Source organism: Pleurodeles waltl, chromosome 10 (genome assembly GCF_031143425.1).
Source record: "Pleurodeles waltl isolate 20211129_DDA chromosome 10, aPleWal1.hap1.20221129, whole genome shotgun sequence".
NCBI classification, from domain to species: Eukaryota; Metazoa; Chordata; class Amphibia; order Caudata; family Salamandridae; genus Pleurodeles; species Pleurodeles waltl.
The window spans coordinates 157,287,832-157,309,987 of record NC_090449.1 but is presented as its reverse complement, the minus strand read 5'-3'; the positions used below and the strand labels follow the sequence as shown (position 1 = coordinate 157,309,987).

Genomic DNA, 22,156 nt, shown 5'->3' with positions numbered 1-22,156 from the left:
CTAGTAGTATTTCATTTACAGGCCCTGGGTATAGAGATACCACTGTACAAGGGATTTATAGGTAAATTAAATATGCCAATTAGGTATAAGCCAATCATACCAACTTTAGATGGGAGAGCACCTGCACTATAGCACTGGTCAGCAGTGATAAAGTGCTCAGAGTCCTAGAGCCAACAGCGACAGGTCAGAAAAACCAGGAGGAAGGAGGCAAAAAGACTGGGGATGACCCTGTGTATGGCCAAAAGTCCAACACCCCTGATGAGCACCGAGGAAGGGTGAGGTGAGGGTAGGAGCCCGGGACTAAAGATAAGGGAACTGAGAGATGGGGACACAATACAGTGACTACAGAAACCAGCCACCTTTCGCCTGGACATGCACCACTGAGATTCAGAAGAGGGATCACATTAATGTTTGGTATGCCACGAAGAGACGGCACATATCCTTGCACAGTCCAGACAGTGCACGCCCCTTGGGTAGTAGGTGATGCACGAGGCCGTCTGAGCATGAGCACAAAAATCACTGTTAAATGTATGCCTTTGCAAAACAAAACATGCTGCTCCTGAAAACAGTGCATCACATACATTGCAATAAACGCACTGCCTAGGATTTTTTAAGAAAAAGTTTTATATTGCGCAAACTCAGCCCAAGGGAATCAGAGCACTATACATGAGTATCCGTTACATTACACAAGGTCAAATTTCTTTTTAAACATTTTTAGAAATAGGGAGATTTTAGACCTGATTCACAAAGGTAATCTTACAACTCACATGTTTAGTTTTTGGTTTATCCTTTTTTAAATTGATTTTACCTGTTGTGTGAAGAAAGGTTTTATTTGAAACAAAATACCCAAGTTCCTTACCTTTACAAGTGAGGTGGGGGTGCTTCAGAGTCTACTTGGCAGGTAAATTGAGGCTTTTCTCTTTCTTTTACACTTAACTAGCAAATCTGTTTTTGCACCAATAAGGGATAGGAAACAATCCCTTTTGAAGTGTACCAATCATTGCGAGCCCTTAGGACTTCCAATTCTATCACCTCTCTCTGAGGTGGTAGTGTATGGGAGTTTTATTTATTTGTAATAAGGAACTGTAGATATTTGTATGGGAAATGTTGTGCATATACCTGTCAAACCATCCATTGTGGAATTCTTCTATGTCATTGTTAATACATAAAGGTGTAGCTTTTAAAACGCTGGCATAGTGGAGTTGGTTTGACTGGTGTGCGGTTGTGAGTCCTGTATTGCAATAAAGATAAACTTCAACTGGCTTTTCAAGTTTTTTTTTAGTTTTCTTTAATTGTAGAGCTTGCAACAAGTGGGTTTGTCAGTCACATGCCTACTTCCCAAACTGTAATTGTTGTGATTCCATGACATAGGACACGGAGCACATATATAAATGTCCAACAGCAGAAGTCATAATAAAGAAACAGCTTGTCCCCACATAAGCCCTTTGTTGCCTAAAAGGACAGAGGCCAGTATGACGGGCAGACTCCTGTCTATGCATCTTGCCTATGTACATTTCCTTCCTCCTCCTCTTCTTCTTCTAGCAGTTTCTTTTCCCTCGCCCCTTCATGAATTAATGAAAAGACTTGCCTATCAAAATGGTACATAATACGCCACATTAGGTCAGTAACACGTATTGAATCTTGATTGGATCAACAGTGTCCAATGTGTTGTCAGTGAGCCTTTCCACTATTTCCTTTGTTGTTTTGGATGCCCAACGTTTTGCTCCCAAAACATTTTATGAACAACAGAAATCCATGAATAATGTATTGTAATGATATCCAGTTTCCATGGCATGCAATAATCAAACAGGACCTTGCTTTTTAAATCTATTAAGATTATTGAAGACTCTCTTTTTATATCTTGCTTTAGACAAAGCATACATTGTCTCTTGAGAGACACTTTGCTAGACTAAATGGGGTCAGATCCCACCCATTACTTATCACTGGTTGGATTCTTAATCACTCTCATTTCCCTACTTCTCATTGGCCAGCAGGTGCTGGCATCACTTCCTCTTTGTCCCTTCCATGGAGTGTAGACCGAGTACTGCTTGCTTTCAGTGTCCAGAGTCCTTCCACTGCTCATGTACTTTTGGAAGTTCTTGCACCCACACCCGTCCCTCCCGCATTCCGTTGTTGCTTGCCCCCTCCTCCATTCTGTCATTTCTTGCCCCCTTGCCCCGTCCCTTCCCTCCCTTCATCATTTCCCTGATTTGCTTGCCTTCATCCCCACACCAACCTCCGTCATTGCTTGCCCAATACCAACGCACCCTACCCACCATCATTTCTTGCCCCATCTCCGATCATCTCCCCGATTGCTGCTTCCCCAGTACCCACCCCTGCATCCTTCTGCCAGAAAAAAATAAGCATTGGCAAAGCCAATAAGTCTCACCTATGCAAGATCTAATGGTATTGTCAATGTTTTTTAGCTATGTTCCACAACAGCGCAGCTGTTGTTCTGTATGGCTGAAAGTAAAATAGTCATAGACCTATTAACTGTGCCAATGCTTGTTCCACCAGATACCAATTTTGCTAGTGCAGATTAACCATATATATCATGCTTCTGTAATTGTCTGACAAGTGACTTGCTCAGATTGTGTATGTTAGTTTGTTGAGCTATTTTATATTTCTGTGCTACCTTTATGATGAAAGTGTTTGTACTGATCAATTTTATGTAATGTTGGATATGTACAATACATTTATAAATAGAACTCCTGGTTTTCCATTTTTACTAATATTTACAGTTAAATACAGACAGAAAACTATTTATTTTCCTTCCTGTTTTATTTTTAAATACTGAAACATACAAAAAATAATCCTTCCTTGGCTGATTTTCTCTACTGTCATCATGAATGCCAGATCAGAAGGGGTACAGATTAAGAGGTTGGGAGATGAAAAAAGCCAATAGATTTCATAATTAAGCTTAACTAAGTGCAGATCTACTGTTATTTATGCTATTCTACAATGCAAGTGTTTTCAGATAATGCTGTTGCACTGTATACCGCTGAAACCTTTTAGAAATTCAAGTGTGAGTATACATTTATTAGTTAAATAAATAAGGAATAATACCAGTTGTAGCCTCATTTATACAGGAAATACAAATTAAAATGAATAAATACAGAACTTTTTTGAAAAAAATAAATATGGGTAAATACAGACAGAAAAAAAAAAATACCATAAAACCGAGAGTCCTATTTATAAACCACTAGATTCTGCATGATGGATCTGGTTTTCAATTGGCATAATGCATTTGACCAATGGCTAGCACACCTACTGCCTGATTACAAGTTCTGTTGTGTAAATATTTGCACTTGTTTTGTTAAAATATGTATACGTTAAACTGTTTACATAGATGCAAGTTGTTTATCAGATGTGTAATTTAACATGCAGAAAATGCTGCTATAAATTTTATTGCATGTTTTATTTACTGAATTAGTTGTTTAACACACGTGCTAAATACGTATGTCCAAATTCCGCATGCTGGCAATAAAACCCAATTCCAATATAAAAATGTTGATATACCACTAACCACGTCTTAGGAATGAGAGTAGAATAGGGAAGCAATCCACAAAGATTTCAATATCTGTGTTTTGGAGGTACCTTCAAAACAAAATTTGATCTGTATAATTAGTTGGTACTATAAATATTGGACCGTCTTTTGGTCAGTGTTTGGGGCTCAACACCTTCCAAATAAAAGGATTCTTGGCTTGGTAGTTCGGTCTGTGGGCCCTCATTCAGGTCTTCTATCTCTGTGTTTCTTTTCTCGCTGTGAGCTAAGAGTCAAAGACAACACAATGACCTTTGATGTGAACAGGAGAGAGAAAGAGTCAGAGATACCTACTTGGTCTGGTGTCTGAGTTTCAAAACGTGAAAACCGACAACCTGAACAAATTCCGGCTTCCCTGCTTGTCCAAACTGTGTGGTCCTAGGCAAATATTTTACTTCACAGAGCTTCCATTTTCTTTAATATGACATATGAGGTCAGGGTGTGCACTTCACAAGCACCTTTCATTTACTAAACTGTAATGTTGCTGCATCTCTAAAAAGAATCTAGTCCACATTTAGAGGTTACATGACTACTGACTTGCCTTTTAGTTCACTAATGGCATTCCCTTGGGCGAGGGGCGAGTCATGAGGGTTTCTAAAAATGATCAATAATATTAAATGTCTGTGCAGTGATACAATCTGATGTACTAAGGAGAAAAACATTCTCGTTTTAAAGAAATACACTTTTTGGAATTCTGAAAAGACTGTATAAAATGTTTATATATTATGTTTGTTGTACAACATGCATGCTAAACGTTTTCGTGTCTCGGACTATTAGAACTTATTAATTTGCTTGTGCGCCATCCTCTATTTGAGATTCAGGCTGAGCACATGGCTGCATCAGTCACATCACAAAATGATTTGTAAAAGGTGGGACTAGAAACGAAGGAGCCTTCCCCACATGCACCAATTTGACAACCCTACCATCAAGGAATCTTACAGCAGGAATGAAGAAGAGAGCATTAAGTCAATATGTACTTAAGACAGATGATCCCGGGTCAGAGACTCCAGGCTATTGTGTTGTACCTGACCATAATCATGAGTTCCCAAGGGGGCAAGGGGTGTTTGAAGTGTGATACTCCTCAAGTGCATTGTTGGTTTGGTAGTTTAGTTTGTGTCCCTGAGTTCGTTCACCTGTGTCTATGTTTTTTTTTTCATTATTCTCATTCACTAAGCAGTTTTAAATCATTTTGAAGTGTGAATGCTAATCAGTACTGAGCCTGTTCGTCATGGAAACAGTACCTCCTGGACCTTGGTCATCTCACCCCTCCATCCTATAACCCACAGCTTCTTTAGTTGAGAAATTTGACACCCCCAAATCTCAGTGATTAAGCCACAACCCTCAGCATCACACACTCATCTTTGTTCCATACACTAAAGGAGTGTGCATCATGTAGGGACTTGGAAGCTTACTTCACCACTAACATATACTATGCCCACACAGACGTTATACAACACAGAGCAAATAGAGGATTTGCTTTCTTTCAGGCAACTTTCAAATGCAAAAGAACTACTGCCATTGAAAGTAACTTAAATATAAACAATTAGAACAATTTTTATTGAGTTTGGTGAAGCAAACTCCTCACACAATGCTACTCCAACTGTGGCCCCTGCTTCCAAAACACACTTGTTATCGAGTAAAATATAAATATGTATATTTGAATTAATCTGATATTTATTGCATTAAATGGTGAAGTAACGTTTTAAATACCATGAAATGTTTTGGATGAAATGGAATATGTCAAATAACAAGTCATGCCCATTGCACTTGTGAACCGAGGAAATAATACACATGGTGCAATGTTGCACTTGATTAGGCAGCTTGTAATTATGTGCAAATGTATATTATATCCTAAATGCATTTTTATATCTTATACTGAAAATATAACAACAAAAAATGCCTACTTTATGCAAGTCTAAAATAACTCAAAATTACTAAGTGTAAATAGAGTACCCTCGACAACCTTGAAAGTAAATTGAATGCATAATAGTTGGTATAAAGTTGAACATCAATACATAAAAGCATCCATATATTATGTTTTTTACCGTTAAGACATTATCATACTTGTATTTTCTTTGTAGCCTCCAACCTCTAATCCACCATTGATACCGTGGAGATCTGACATCTCGATGTAAAAAGTACTTTCTCCTCCGGGGGTTTTGAAGAGTATTATATTAGGGGGCCCACCCGCAAGTTGTCATGGCGTCCTTCTGCACCACAATTTCACATACACGCCTCTTCAGGTTCTGATAACATTTCTTCATATCCTCCGCCTCACATGGAAATGATGACACTGCATGACTTGGTCCGTGAGTTCTTTCCCAAGATGGATAGGGACTTTGGGAGGTGTTTTAGCATAAGGTGCCCCAAAATGTTATTGTGGTGCTTCACTACCCCATCAGCAAGTGCTTCAAGCACTGGCTCTGAAAATGTATTTTTACGATGCCTGTTGCCATCCATCCTTTTGACATATGTCTTTCATTCAAAGAAGGGAAGAATCCTCGTGAATTATGATGTAGATTTCAAATCCACTTATTTTATTATCAATGAGTAAACCAAATCACTGCCTCCTTTCACTATGGTCTCTCCATTCATTTTGGGATATTTGTGCAGGCACCAGAAGATAAAATAAGGTACGCCTGTATGGCTTATATTGTTCTAGAAACATCTTTATAATGGGAAATTCTCGGGGGGGGGACATCCAAGATGGCTGACAGGGTCTGAATAGAGACAGCTCCTTCTTCCCCTACAAAAAACTGCTTCATCCTGAGCCCTGACTGCAGTACTACATGGCGACTGTACCTTAGAGTAAGGGGTTGTGAGCTGAGGCTGTTGATGGAGTGAGGAGGAGTGTGTGGGACATGCGCGGAAGCCTGTAGCACGTCCGAAACTCCCATGCCTGGGACCAGGAGTGACTGATACTGATCCCCACAGAGAAGCTGATCCCCTGTGGCAGGGCCGAGATCAGGGGCCATCTACGGGGCTGGCAGTGTGATTGTGACATGTGAGGAGTAGATGAGAGCCTGTGGATGGCCTATGCTCCAAGACCTGAATGGGGCCCCCTCCTTGACCTGGTACTACGAACAGTGCTGGTGCCGGAGGAAAAATGAATCTCCTAATAAACTGACTGCATGGGGACTCTCAGGTATGGTGAGGGGGCTATATAACCTATGTACTGTGTGCAAAAGATTCTCTATTCAAGCAGATGGGACTGCATTGCTGATCCTGGCATGAGCAGAGAAGCAGCGAAAGGGCATTTAGAGCAGGCAGGCAGAGACAGTGACATGCTGCGGGGGTGCAGCATTGTATGGCAGGAGAAGTGGGAGCAGGACCCCTGCTTTTGTTAAGCTGAGCAATGAAGGGCTGCTTTCCAGGGGAACAACAATATGGCTGAGACACTGTGGGAGCACGAAACACATGACTGAGGAGCAAAGTGACCAATAATCAATATTCAGGGCCTGCAGTGCAGCTGAGTGAGCGCAGTAGGCCACGGAATACCTTGGATGCACAATCACAAGAGTCCTGGCCCCAGATGGTGGAGTTGTCCATTGCAAGACACCTCCAGCACCTGAATGACATTTATATCCGAAAATCGTATGGGTTGCCTGAGAACCACTAATAGTACCTGGTGCGGTACTCGGTCAGGTATGGATGAAACCCCACTGCACAAAATCAACAGTACAAAGCCATTTGAGATATGCCCCTCAGGAAAAAGAGGCAGATACTGGAAGCTGTTAATAAAACCAGAGAGGTCCTTGAGCACAAAATTGAGTAAGTCGCCATTGGCCTGGGGGTTCTACAAGATGAGCATTGTAAGCACACCGTGAGAGTGGCAGGCTTCGAGGGGACACTGGTGGGACTACACCTGGCTATGCCGCCATTACAAGGACAAGTTGAGCAGCTAGAGCATCGGATGAAGCTACTGGACAAGTGAGCAGAGGACACTGAGGGGCACAGCTGCCACAATATTATTATAATTGTAGGACTCCGAGAAAAAGTAGAAGGACCTGACATAGCGGCTTACTTGGAGAAGTGACTCAACACAGAGGTAGCCCCAGAGGGAGGGACCCCCTTTTATGCACTGGAGAGGATTCATAGGGTCCCAGCGTGAGCTGCATCTCCGGGGCGCAGCTGTGGCCAGTAGTGGTATGTCTATTATACAAGCACAGAGATCATATCCTACAAAGAGCATACACATTGGGCCACATTAAGGTATAAAATGCTGATCTGTCCATCTTCCCTGACTAAATGATGGAGGTACAGTGCCAGTACGCTTTTTTTCTGGTCAAACAAGCATTGGGGGCAACAGAGGAATGCTGCGCCCTTACATTTCCAGCCAGACTTAAGGTCATATTGGATGACTGGGCAGAATTCTTTGAAACACCTGAATCGGCATGGAACTGGCTGGAGAAGAATTGGCAAGGACGTGGCTCTGACGACTGGTCCAGGGCTAAGGAGTAGCGACGTGAGGGCAATGGTGACATGGAAGCCGGATGAGGGCCCAGAAACCACAGTGTGCCTAGGAATGCTCACATGGAACGTGAGAAGCATGGAAGCCATGAGTGAGAGGCAAAAAATATTGACATATTTGAGGTGCAGGGCTGTGGATATTACATTTCTCCAAGAGACACACATAGCATCAGGAGCCCTCAACCATATGTAGGTGCTAGAGAGGTCAGCTTTACGCAACTGAATACTCCTCCTTCTCAAGAGGCTCTCTGATATGGATTCAACCGAGGGGCCCCGTTGAACCCATTTCGACCCACATAGACAAGGAGGGACACAATAATTTGGTGTGGGCCCACCTCAACAGGCTTACGGTCCTAGTAGGGAGCATTTACCCCCAGTGGTAACCCTAATGGGCGAGAACCGTATGATTGTAGAGGGAGACTACAATGGTGACATTGATAGATCACTTCCCCCATTAGCAGGTGCCCCTGTGACCAAGGTGGCAAGGGACATTAGCGACTGGATTGTGAGGTGAAGGCTGACAGATGCTTGGAGATCCAGAAACACAAACAAATGGGAATCCTCATTTTACTCCACAGTGAATGATTTGCACATCCACCTAGACAATACAGTTTGTACAGAAGGTCTCTAAATTCACATTGTCCAAACGGAATACCTCCACCTTACGTTCTCATACCACAACCCGCTACTAATGAAAATTCACATGGGGAAGTCTCAGGACCGCTATCCCAATATGAAGGTTTCGTCCCCTGCATCTGGACGAAGAGCTATTCCACACCGACTGGGATCTGCCTTTTTAGAATACTTCCAAATGAATCCGGGCATGGCACAACATACTTCCACCGAATGGGAGGCATTTGAGGTCGTGGTGTGGGGCTTTTTGGGGGGACAGTGGGTTAAAATCTGAAAAACTCTTGAGTCTGAGTTAGAGAAGCAGACGGGCTCCATCCGGGAGTTAGAAAAAGCCCTTCCTAGGGATCCCTTGATGTGCCACAGGTGGATGGCAGCCAAATAAAAACACGCCATGGTGCAGGAGACCTCAAGAGCTCAGATATACTGAGAATATCTAAAGACTAACTATGTTGCTGGAGGGAGAGTGGGCTTCCTCTTGGCCTGGTTGGTTCAGTCAGGAGAAAAATGCCCTATTACCCGTGTCAGGAATGCCAGGGTGATTTTTTGCTGTTGCAAACTAACATACATGAAGTGTTTGTACAACATTATCAAGTGCCAATCACGGTGGAATAAATATAACTTTTCCTGGGACGGCTCCGCTGCCCCAAATGGACTATCAGACTCTGTAGCGCCTGGGAGAACCCAATACAGAGGCTTAAATCAAGGGAGCTATTGGAACTAGTGAGAGGCAAGGCACCAGGGACAGATGGGCTGCCAGTGGAGTTCTACCTTGCCTACCAAAAAAAACATCCTGCCATCCCAATGGGGCGAGATGTACAGGGTAGCCATGAAGACAGGGATGCTGTCAAATTCCACCAGGGAGGCCCTAATAATCTTGCATACAGACCCCAGCCCATGCTTAATTTGGACTATAAGATCCCTTGCAAAATACTGCCTAGCCGCTCAAGACCACACTTACCAACACTCATCCATAAAGATCAGTGCAGTTTCATTCCCCAGTGTAACACCTGAGAAAACATAAGACAACTGTTTAAGGTGCTGAACGAAATTCACATGCACCTCCATGGCATGGCCCTGTTTATTTTGGCTGATATAAGGAAAGTGTTTGACACCATCTGCAGAGACAATCTCAGAGCTGTGATGGAGCGTGTGAACCTAAGACAGGGATGGGACAAATGGGTAGCTCTATTCTACTTAGGGGACACAGCCATGATCTCCATGGGACAGTGCATATCTGAGGTGTCTGGAGTGCACCGCAGCACACGGCAGGGTTGCCCCTGTACCCGATGCTCTTTGCTTTGGAGATTGAGCCTTGAGTCTGCTTGGCTAGGATAGACAGAGTGGGGAGCATGTAGTGTTGCTTAATGCTGATGACATACTCTTGTGCCTCAGTGATACTGAGCTCAGGATACCATGAAGCATTGAGCTGATGGAGGAACTGGGACAAGTTGTGGGTCTTTACACTAACTGGGGCAAACCCCGTGCCTTCCCGATGACCGCTGACATGCAAGACATGCCGTGAGTGGTGACAGAAACGGACATCAGATGGGAGCGCAGAGTGCTGCAATACCTGGGAATTAAAGTATATCACACTGAGGCTGACACAAGGGAGGGAAGCCTGTGAAGAGACCTGAGAGCCCTGAGGGGTGGTTTGCACTTCTGAGAGTCATTGAATCTCCCCATAATGGTGAGAATCGTACTATCAAAGATAGTGATGCTGCAGAAAGTTCTTTATTATTTCACAAAACCTACTAATGTGGTTTCTGCAGGCTTGGTTTCAGGAGCTGAATGCATTGTCGTGTGACCTGACATGGGACAGCAGTAGGCACCGGACCTCATTGGACACATTGAGGCAACTGATGACTTAAGGGGGCCTAGGAAATATATTTCTTATCAGCACAACTGCAGAGTCTGGTCCGATGGCTGGTGGAACTCCAAGTGAAAGAAGTGAGAGGTGTTGGACACCTGTCCCAAAAAAGGGCCATTACGGAACTATTAATGGATATCAAGTTGACTCTGGCTAGCAGACCTGCTCCACTGACAGTGGTACTTCGCACCTGGAGGCCAGCAGTCACTAAAATGAAATAACATTAACTATACACACCAGAAATCCTTTAGTGGTGCTGCCAACTAGAGGGGGATACTTCAAGGAGGTAGGGCTGTGAGAGTGGAGCAAAGCGGGCGATAGAGATAGAGGGAGATTGCTATGAAGAAGGACATCTTAGCACATTTGAGGTGATTAGGGAGAATGATGATTTGCCTGGGCCATAGATCCTGACATACGGTGCACTACATATAGTGCTAACCCAACTGTGGGGACCAAATACTGTAGGGCTGTTAAGGTATAATCTCTTCCAGACTCTCCTCAACTTCGGCGGAGGGTGCCCACTGATCACCCAGACCTATAAGACATTTTTAATAATGACTCTTACCAACTTCAGTGGGAGGGCTCACTAGTAGGTAGGGAGTTCAGGGGTAAGATATAGGAACTCATCACAGGACAGATATGCAGGGTATCTGGGATACACCAGACTTAAGTTTACCTAATTTATTTGTCTCCGTGTAATGTATCTCACCCCACACATGCTCAATGTAATGATGCAAATTTACACTATGAGATGCCAGGGCCACCTGCTCCCGGATGCTGATTCTATCCATATAGTATGGAGTTGTCCCAAAGTGGGACAGTTCTGGACCAAGGTGGCCCAACACATGGAATGCACACTTGCTTGGCATGACTTATTGAAGATGGAAACATGCCTGCTCGCCTTATACTCCTGCAGGCTGAAGAAGAAAGTGGGGAATTGATTTCTAGATCTAGCACTCGCAGTGACCCTCAGAGATATAGGGCCAGATGTAGGTAGGAAAAATTTAGCGAGTCGGAAATTGCGAGTCGTTGCGACTCGCAATTTCCGACTCGCTAAGTGGTATCCAAGAAGAAAACGCAAATTCAATTTGCGACTCGCAAATGAAGTCGCACCACAGATTGCGAGTCCGCTGTTTGCGAGGTCGCTTTTTGCGACCGCGCTAAAAACGAACACGCAATTTGCGAGTGGGTGTCGCAAATTGCGACTGTGCCGCAAATTGAATGCAGGTGCCGCAGAACACTCTGGAAAACACTTCCTGGCTCATGATGATGACATCACAGCCAGTAAGTTTACAACTACACCTGGGAGGAGGGAGGACCACACCCATTTTAACAGCAGAACTGCAAACAGAGAGAACAACAGCTACCATGGCTGAGACACCAAGGAAGCACAAACTTAAATTTGCAGAGAAAGAGCTGGAGGTGCTGACAGAGGAGTGCTGCCAGCATCATGACCAGCTTTTTGGGAGGGCAGCCCTCACCGTGCCAGAGGTGGAGAAGAGAAGAATCTGGACGGATATCCAAGACAAAGTGAACTCCCTGGGTGTCAGCCACCGGAGCATCGATGAGTGAAAAAAACGGTGGTATGACCTGCGCTCCCGGACCAAGGAGAGGGTGGCAGAGCGGCTCCGGAAGATGAGGGGCACTGGAGGGGGACCGTCCACAATACCAGCACCCACACCCCTGGAGGAAAGAGTTGAGGAGACCCTTGAGCCAGAGGCAGTGTGCGGGATGGGAGAGCTGGATACATCAGAGCCAGGACCATCAACCGGTGAGTACCATGAGACATGCATGTACCCTCAATAATGCCCCCCCACCCACCTTGTACACAGTAGCATGCACAACCAAAATAGCTCCATTTCAGAGTAGCAACCACCAGAATGGTGCATTAAGGGCAATGTAGTCAGGTAGGCAGTTGATAGGCAACAGTTTATTAGGAAGTTGATAACAGATACTAGATACTGACAGTGTGTTCCCTATGTCCCACAGGTCTCCCACAAGACACCCCAACCAGCCAAAGCATCCAGGGGCCACTGGTCAGCCACCAGCCAACAGATGAATCAGGACCAGCCACCACTGAGACCTGCACCACCAATACTCAGTACCCTCATGATACACCAGTTGCCATACTGGTGTGTGATCCAGCACCTGGTCCCAGCCACAGTGCCACTGTAGAAGACACAGAGCATCCACTGCGTTGCAGGCGACGTGTAAATGTACCACCAGAGCCGCAGGCAGAGTCAGGGGACGCCTCCATGTCGCGTGCTGAGGCCGCACTCCTACGGGGTCAGCGCCTGCAAACACAGGAGATTAGGAGAATTTCAGGGGCATTGCGGCACATGGAGCGCAACCAAAGCAGTAGCATGCAGCTTGTACACTCGGAGTTGCAACAAATGAACACACTTTGGGGTGACCTTGCACTCTCCATGAGACAACTTGTGGCCGGACTCATGACTGAGACAGAGGGTGCAAGGCGTCGTGACAGGCAGCTACTTAACCGGCTGGACCGCATGTCTGCCTCCATAGTCAGGCTGGCTGTGAACACTACTGGCCTTTCTAGGCGCACGGTCAGCCTCCAAGTTGACATGGGCCACTTTGCCAGTGATGTGGCACGTGGACTGGGCCATCTCAGCCACGCTGTTGATATAATGGAGACACGGCAGGTGGCCAGGGGCGCGGCTGACACGCCGCAAGACAGCGAGGAGGGCTCCACCATCAGCAGTGTCTCTGCCAGTGACACCAGGGTGTTGCGCAGTGGAAGCGCAAGGCAGGGCACTGCTGACACCCCTGGTACCAGCCATGCTGGCCGAGGCCAGCGTAGGATATTAGCTCCACACTGTCCTGGGGTTGGGGCACATGAGGTCAATGTGTCCTCATGCCAGGAGGACTGTTACAGCCCCTGAACTGTTGTCAATGTATATAGTTTTTTTGGTTGCACAAATTAAATCACTTGTTAGTTCCACTTCACACCTGGACTCTTTGTGTGTGACATTAGTGAGTGTGGTGACAGTTAGCACGTACCTTCCAAAGTATTGGTTTGCAATGTGTTCCCGTCTCAGTCTGCCTTGATTTGCGGTGCTTCTATCCCCATGATGGCGATGTAGTAGCTCTTGCTCTTCATCCTCCGAATCAGGGTCTTCAGGGGTGAGAGGTAGCCCACGTCTGGTGGCAATGTTGTGCAGTATAGCGCATGCGACAACGATCTTGAAAGCTGTTATTGGGGTATACTGGAGGGCACCTCCACTTCTGTGGAGGCATCTGAATCTTGCTTTCAGCAGTCCAAAGGTCCGTTCCATGATATTTCTGGTCCTCTTATGTGCACTGTTGTATCGCCTCTCTGTCTCATTGCTGGGTGTTAAGTACGGGGTAAGTATCCATGGTCGAAGTGCATATGCACTGTCACCTGTGTGGCACAAAATGTACAATGTTAGCTGGGCATAGATGGGTTCCACATTGACCTGTGTGTATGTCTGCAAGGTGTATTCAGCTATACCTAGGAGGTATCCGTCTCCAAACTCCCCACGTTCTAGGCGTTGGTGTATCCCACTGTGCCTGAAAATGTAGGAGTCATGTGTACTCCCTGGAAATTTGGCAACCATGTCAGTGATAACATAATGGGCGTCACATACCACCTGGATGTTCAGTGAGTGGGTACACTTCCTATTGTGGAACAGATATTCCAGGTTTGCAGGAGGGCATATTTGTATATGTGTCCCGTCTACACACCCTATGACATGGGGGAAGTTGGCAATCCTGTAGAATTCCAACTTGGTGCTGTTGATTTCTGCCTCATTCCTGGGTAGGTATATGTATCTGGACATGTGTGTGAGTAAGGCATCTAGGAATGCCCCGAAGAACCGTGAGAGTGAACTTTGGATACCCCACCTGCCACGGCAATGACCCCCTGATAGCTTCCCGAGGCCAAGAGGTGCAGTGAGCAAAGCACTTGCACATGCGTAGGGATGGCGCAGCCGCGCACAGTCTGGCATTTTAGCTGTGGTTTGAGTAATTCTATTAAATCTAGTATTGCTGCACTGCTGAGCCTATATTTATCATAAATCTCCTCCTCAGTTTGTTGGAAAAGTGTCTGCCTGGTTCTGTATATCTTCTCCTGTCTCTGGCTCCTCCTCCTCGTCTGCTGGGCGGCGTGGGCTCTCCTCCTCATTCCTATCACATATATCTCCGCCATCTTGAGTAACCCAGGTGCCTTCTGGGTCTCCTTTTATACTTTGGTAATGGTTACCACCTGCTCTGAGTTAGTGGTAAATTGGAAGTGCAAAATGGGCTTTTTGCGACTAGTCGCAATTTGCGAGTGGCTATTGCATTTGGGTTGCGACTCGCAAATTGCGACTTCCTATTTGCGGGTCGCAAAATGGGGTCGCTATATTTGCGAGTCGGTAATGGCTCGCGTCGCATTTTGCGAGTCGGAAATGGGATTTTTGCATCCCATTTCCGATTTTGCAGGGTCGCAAATTGCGATTCGGGCCATTTGCGATTCGCAAAAGTTTCCTACATCTGGCCCATAGTTCGCTGCGTTTGTGGTCGAGAGATGTACCATCGCACTGCAGGTTGCGAATAATGGTAGAGAGCTTGTGTAGTATGTCATAGCTTGTGGAACTTAGAATAGTAAGAGGAGAATCCAAGGAAAGAATGGAACGTGAAGTAAGGAGAGGAGCTGTGAGAAGTTGGCAGTTGGATGCGTTGGATGGTGCCTCTGTAATGGCATAAACTTATTTCGTCAACCTAATACGACCTCCTTCTTTTTTAATGGACACCATGCTTCACTGGCGACGAGGATGGGACCTGAACCCAAGCGTGCAACGTATTTTTATTTGGTGCTGTTGTCTCAAAAGGAACAATTATTATCTCTGAGATGGTGTTTTCCCTTGACGACCGTTTCCATGGAAACTGACTAGAGCCGCGTTACAGCTGCTCCAACTGCATTTCCTTGACAACTCGTACCGCTCACCCGCTCAGCTGTGTTTATTCATATAAAACATGTGCTTGACTCGCATGCTCGCACGCGTGCGAGTTGCCATAGCAACGCTGACAGCGTCCTCCTGAAGACGCGAAGGATTGAAGCAGTGGAAGACGCGAAGATTTGTACAGCGTTCACTCATTTCTAAATTCCTCTCTCATGTGCAACATCTTTCTATAACTTAAACTTTTAAGAATTAAACATGAAGATGAGTGGAAAATAAATGGATTTAAATTACATCAACCTATAAGGAAGAGACACTTATAATAACTTTGTGCGTGGACTCCTATTATAATTACAATGAAGAATGTCACTGCGCCCCCCTTTTTTCTAGCTTTACCAGGAGACCCACCTATCAAATGGCAAAAGTAGAAAAAGGTCTTTGAAAGATATTCCAAGGTCTGTGGTGCATCACTTAGTGTGGAAAGAAAAACTGCTTTACTCTTACATTGCCTAGGTTTGAAGGGCAGGAGGTATTCGATAATCTTCCAGACATAACTAATGAAGATCTAAATGAATATGAAACTTGCGTAGAGAAATTGGACAGACATTATGGGCCTGATTACAACTTTGGAGGAGGTGTTAATCCGTCCCAAATGTGACGGATATACCACCAGCCGTATTACAAGTTCCATATGATATAATGGACTCATAATACGGCTGGTGGTATATCCGTCACTTTACCGTCACTTTTGGGACGGATTTACACCTCCTCCAAAGTTGTAATCAGGCCCTATATTCCTAAAGTTAGCACAATACTTGAGCGATATCACTTTGGAAGGCGAAACCAAGATTTTGATTTCTATATTAAGTATATTCCAGGTGCACAAAATAAGGTAGCGGACACACTATCAAGATTAGTGCTGGCAGGTGAATTAGAAGGAGAGAGATAAGTGGATTGGGATGCCGAAATGGTGTGTGAGATTGAGGAGAATGGATTTGATGAAAGTGTTGTCACAAAGGAAAGATGGCGGAGAGAATGTGAGTGGGATAGCACTATGGTGGAAGTGTTGTCTTTAATAAAGGAAGGTTGGAAAAACAGGAATGAAGGGAGTTGCGAAACACAAAAGTTTCGGCATGTGAGAGGTGAGTTGTCTAATAATGATGGGTTTCTATTCAGAGGTACAAAATTGGTTCCCCCCGCCACATTGAGGCAGGAACTTATTTCTCTTGCTCACTCGGGTCATCAAGGAATGTCCAAGACCAAAGGGAGATTGCGTTTGACTTATTGGTGGCCAGGCATGGACTCTCAGGTGGAAAGGCTAATCAGAGACTGTATGCAATGTATTATGAGTGGGAAGACTGTGAAACCCAGGGATCAACCTATGGAGATAAGGGAACGCCCCACTCAGCCGTTGGAGGAGGTTGCCTTGGACATTCTGGGGCCGGTCCGTGGGGAAGGTTGTGAAACGTATCTGTTGGTACTAGTTGATCTGTTTTCCAGGTGGCCGGAGATTAGGTTTACCAGAAACATTGAGACTAAACAGGTAATTGGTTTTCTTAAGGAAGTCTTTGGGAGAGAAGGGATGCCTAAGAGCATTCTCACTCATAATGGGGTACAGTTGGTATTGAGGGAAATGGAGCAATATTTGGCAGACTGTTCTATAATTCATAAGAAATGTGCACTGTACCACCCCGAAACCAACGGCATGGTGGAACGATTTAATAGGGTGTTGAAGGAGACCATAGCTTTGGCTAAAGTTAGTGGATTGAACTGGAAGAAAGAAGTAATTAAGACGGCTGAAGCGTACAGAGTCTCACCTCACGCCTTTACTGGTAAAACACCTTTTGAATTACTCAGAGGTAGACATCCCAATACTTTTGTGTCGCCTAGATGTGTGAATGATATGGAAGCAAGGACTGGTGTGGTGGTGTCAGATAAGTGTTGGAGACAAGATGAACAGGAAAAAATAAAAGCTCGTAAGGAATATTTTGATCGCAGAAAGTCATCTCGAGTAACCAAAGTTAAAGTTGGAGATTGGGTGTTGATTCGCAAGCCTGTGGGTAAAGGGAGAAATACGGATAAAGCCAAACCTATAAGGGTAGTGAAACTGTTCAACAACGAAATAAGGACGGTGGATTCCAAGATGTGGAATCTAAATTGTGTGGTGGTACTCAAATGTAAAAATGTGTGGGATTAACTTTTATATGTACACTGTGTTTTTTTCTTTTCCTTGTTTTTTTTTCTTTCTCTTGGTTTGTAAAGGGGGGAGGTGTGTAGTATGTCATAGCTTGTGGAACTTAGAATAGTAAGAGGAGAATCCAAGGAAAGAATGGAACGTGAAGTAAGGAGAGGAGCTGTGAGAAGCTGGCAGTTGGATGCGTTGGATGGGGCCTCTGTAATGGAATAAACTTCTTTCGTCAACCTAATACGACCTCCTTCTTTTTTAATGGACACAATGCTTCACCTGGGCGCTGGCAGAGGGCACTACGCTAAGTACTGAGGAGATGAGAGGAATACGCTGGTGGCTGTATTTATAACATTTGGTGAAGGGGAGGGATATAGGCATGACCGATGGGCTGAGGGATGCCTGTGATTACCCTGCAGCAGCTCCCTGACAAAACCGCCCTTTGTGCCACAGACAGTGCCAGAGAGGGAAGGTGCTGCACTACTTGGGAAGCAGGAAACAATTAGACAAAGACATTGCTCATGGGAATGGCGTTCTGTAGAGTAGGTATGGATTTAAATTGCTAACAGTAGTGTGTGAATAGCACATTCACAGGACACCAAGGGTCAGATGTATGAAAGCCTTTTCCCGATCCGGGTCGTTCGCGACCTTTAAGGAAAACAGGATGGATTTTTTAAAAAATGCTTTATTTAAAAAGCAGTCACAGACATAATGGTCTGCTGTCCCCAGCAGGCCAACATCCCTGTGAGTGTGGCCATTCCAAATGGGGTCGCAAATTGCAACCTACTCCATGAATATTGATGAGGTAGGTCTTTGCGACCTCATTGGGAATTGCTGAATGTGTCTGAGACACATTTGGGGCCACATGTTCAAACCATTTTTCTAGTCACAAACAGGCCGATTCGCAGAATCGGACCCTTTGCGACTCGAAAAATGCTTTTGGGATGTACAAAGCCTAAACTGCGATTCAGTAACTTGTTACCGAATCGGAATTTTGGTCTTGTGATTCGGTATTAGGAAGGGGCATGTTCAGGGCGTCCCTTCCTAATACCGAATCTAAATGATATGTATGATTGTTTTATGATCGTAAATGCGGTCGCAAAACAATCGCAGTTAGCACCAATTTTAAATTGGTGCTAATCCATTCGCTACGGGAAGGGGTCCCTATGGGACCCCATGCCCTTTGTGAATGCATGCAAAAACGTTTTTTAAGAGTAGGCTACTCTAAACTGAAACGTTTCCTTTTTTACTTTTTAAATGCAGCCTGTTTTCCTTTAATAGATTGCTTTATTTAAAAGCAATCACAGACATGGTGGTCTGCTGTCCCCAGCAGGCCACCATCCCTGTGAGGGCAGCCATTCCCAATGGGGCCGCAAATTGCGACCTACCTCATGAAAATGTATGAGGTAGGTCATTTGCGACCCCATTGGGAATCGCAGTGTCATTGACCCTGTTGTACATCAGGTTTTGCGACTCACAAATCGCCATTTGCGAGTCGTAAAACCTAACATTCATACATGTGGCCCTCAGTCATTTAATTTGCGAGTCTCTAATTGCAACTCGCAAAATTAAATGGTCATACATCTGGCCCCGAATGTTTTACATTGGGTGAGGGGGTCACTATAGCTCATTAACTGAGAATACAACAGTGGAAGAGATGAAAGGAAGATGGCTTGAACTTTAACCCCTTTCTAGCAGGAAGATTAGTTAAATCCTGTGTAGGTAATATGTGCGTTCATAACGCTAGGAATGTAAGGAAACTGCTTTGTCGTCATCTTGAAATTTTTCAAATAAATAAGTAATTGGTAATACTTAACGCTCCGTGGCTCGTGAAAGGGCTACTTTCTTTAATTTAGCACGTGCACATAGCTTTCTTCGTGCAATATTTTACACATGACCTCAATATCACACGTGGTAAATAACAATTACTATGATGCATAATTTAGCACATGCACAGATTCCCGTACCCGTTAAATAAATAACGATAGAGCAAGGTAGGGAAAACATTCACAATCACACGATATTTATTCCACAGTATCGTTATTTAACTGGTGAGATATTTAGCAGTGAATTTACTCACAACTCGTAATCAAGGCCCTAGTGTTAAAATAAAATCGAATATTGTTCGTGTTTCATGGTAAGTGCTTGTGATGCCAGTTTCCATGTCCAGTGAGTCCGCGTTCACACTTTATTCATTTTGATGACTGCGTTGAAACAAATAAAGTGATGATTTTCATGATTAAGTGTATTATTTTCTTGGTTAAACTAAAATATTCCATACTAAAAAATGCCACTGTTTTTGTTGTGTCTGCATTTTTCTTTAGCTGAACAAGTATATGAAAACTGTTCGTTTCAACTCTACTGGTGGAGATGACATGTACTTTGATGAAACTGGCAGCCTTTCAGGTCACTTCGATATTTTAAACCTTGTTGTGTCTTCAGAAACAACAGTCAGTTATAATAAAGTTGGGCATTCTTTCTCAGCCAATGGTATTCAAGATATCTTCCTGGAAGAAAGCAACATCTCCTGGAGCTCTAACTTCACACAGGTACCTTTAGATAGTTCACGAACAGGAATATAAAGTAATTTTGTCTGTCTGGTGTAATTGCAACACTAAAAACAATCATTTGCAATCCAGTAGGTCTCACATTTGCTTGAGTTCGAGCTATTGGCATTGTAAATGTATAATTGGACTTTTCTTGCAACATAAATTGGTCAACCCGGCCTCATAATTTCGTCTTTTCCTGCCACATAATCCCAGTGGCCCTACATATAACTAACGCACTTCCATATACCTTTTTCCTCTACCTGCAGCAATAAATGAAAATGTTGCCATTTAGCATCCTGATTTAAATCTGCCATGCTAATTTCAATAGAATGCCACTTTCACCACCCCACCATCAGGGTTGCTGGCTGGCTAGCCTTAAAACGGAGAAACTTGACCAGTCATCCTTTCCCCATTGTCTGCATTCCAGTGTGGGCTCCTTCTGGGCAGCTTCCTGCAGCCTGTTCGGCACACAGTGGGTTGTAAGGCTGTGTAAACATAAATGCAAAATTTACTTTTGCAATTTTAAAAAGTCAAACTTGGCTGAATTGCATTGTATGGCCTTAAAATAGCACCGGGTTACACTACGTGAGGTCAGATTTATTTTTAGGCACTGGTTTTGCCCTGACTCACAGCATGTTGATCAGTCGGCGGGACTTGAACCTGGTCCACCAGTTATAAAGTCGGTAGCGCTGGCAGCTGGACCACAACTCTTAGAAGGTACTAGTTAGTGTAGGAAAGTTCAACTGACAAATGCAGTGAAAAACGGGAACGGAACTGTGAACTGTACACAAAATGAGTCTGTCATACTGCACTCAAAGTGCTCCGACGCGCACATGCTGCTCCTACATGAACCTTCCATTCAGACGCCTTAGGCTGCATACATACAACAGAGGGGGATACATCACACAAGGAACATTGCTGTTTCCACTAAAAATTGAGGATCGTTCCTAACAAGTAAGAGTCACTTAAGTAATATACTGGTGTGTGTTGGTAGGGTACTGTGAGTGTTTTAAAAATGAAAAGGAACAGGCTGTTCACTGTACTGGGCGGCAGCAGACGGATGGCATTAAAACTAATAACAGGCATATGGTAGGGTGTACGCTTTACTCATTTAAGTCTGTAGGTGGTCAGTGCCTGCAGGATGACAGCACTGGGACTGGCACCTCCCAAGTAGTGTAACAAAGGCCCCTGCATCCCCCATAGTGCAGGGGCGAGCTCCAGGGGGGCCCTCAGCACAGCAGATGGACTGAGTGAGTTTGGTGGGGGGCCTCCTCCTTGTTCTGTGCGGGGGGGGCATCCAGGTTCATTACACCACTTTACCTCCCGTTCATGCGCGCGCGACGCCCAGCTCACACATTGAGTCCTGTGCGTGAGCTCCGGAGGAATTCATACTGCATCCTCCAGCCCAGAACTCCCATGAATTGATTCACTAGCAACTGGAACTTTCTGTCCACTGAAAAACTTTCTGAAGCTTGCCCACAGCGCAAGCTCAACCCACAGCACTTGATCTGTCGCAGAGTACTGCCCCTACACAATGTGGTTCTAAAGAAGTTTATATTGCTCCCGCCCCTCTCATCCCATACAATGATCCTATTCATCCCTTTGAATTCATTTGCGACCAGAATACGACTGCACCAACAATAGCCTGCAAACAAAAGGAAGAGAAGGGAAACAGGAAAAGTATTGCAATCATGGAAGATTCCATAGTTATACCAGCTTACCCCGATGAGGTGCCTTTCTTACAGGTCTGTGGGAAAATGGCAGCAGGTGCCCCTATTTGCACATGCTGTTAGCAATCGGAAGGTCGGTAAAGTTGATTCCCACACAGATGTTGCTGCTGATGTTGAGCTCTTTTTAATTAGTTATTCTGTTTTTGTGCTGGATACGTTCACAGATGTTCCTTTTACTTTTTCCTACAGAAACGGGAGAGTCGCTAAGTGGCTGTAAATAGCTGCAGCAGCACGAGATTTACAATCGGAGACCGGG

The 22,156-nt window shown here is 44.6% G+C and overlaps 1 protein-coding gene across 1 annotated transcript in view; it reads left to right on the top strand.

Moving 5' to 3' along the window:
- Positions 1-12,769: 12,769 nt before the first annotated feature.
- The window catches only part of LOC138262396 (vomeronasal type-2 receptor 26-like), a 120,253-nt gene continuing 110,866 nt past the window's right edge, over positions 12,770-22,156 (top strand). Inside the window, exons 1-2 of the mRNA XM_069212298.1 lie at positions 12,770-13,039; positions 19,946-20,170. Of these exons, the coding sequence (XP_069068399.1) occupies positions 12,770-13,039; positions 19,946-20,170 (495 nt within the window). The remainder of the gene's footprint in view (positions 13,040-19,945; positions 20,171-22,156) is intronic.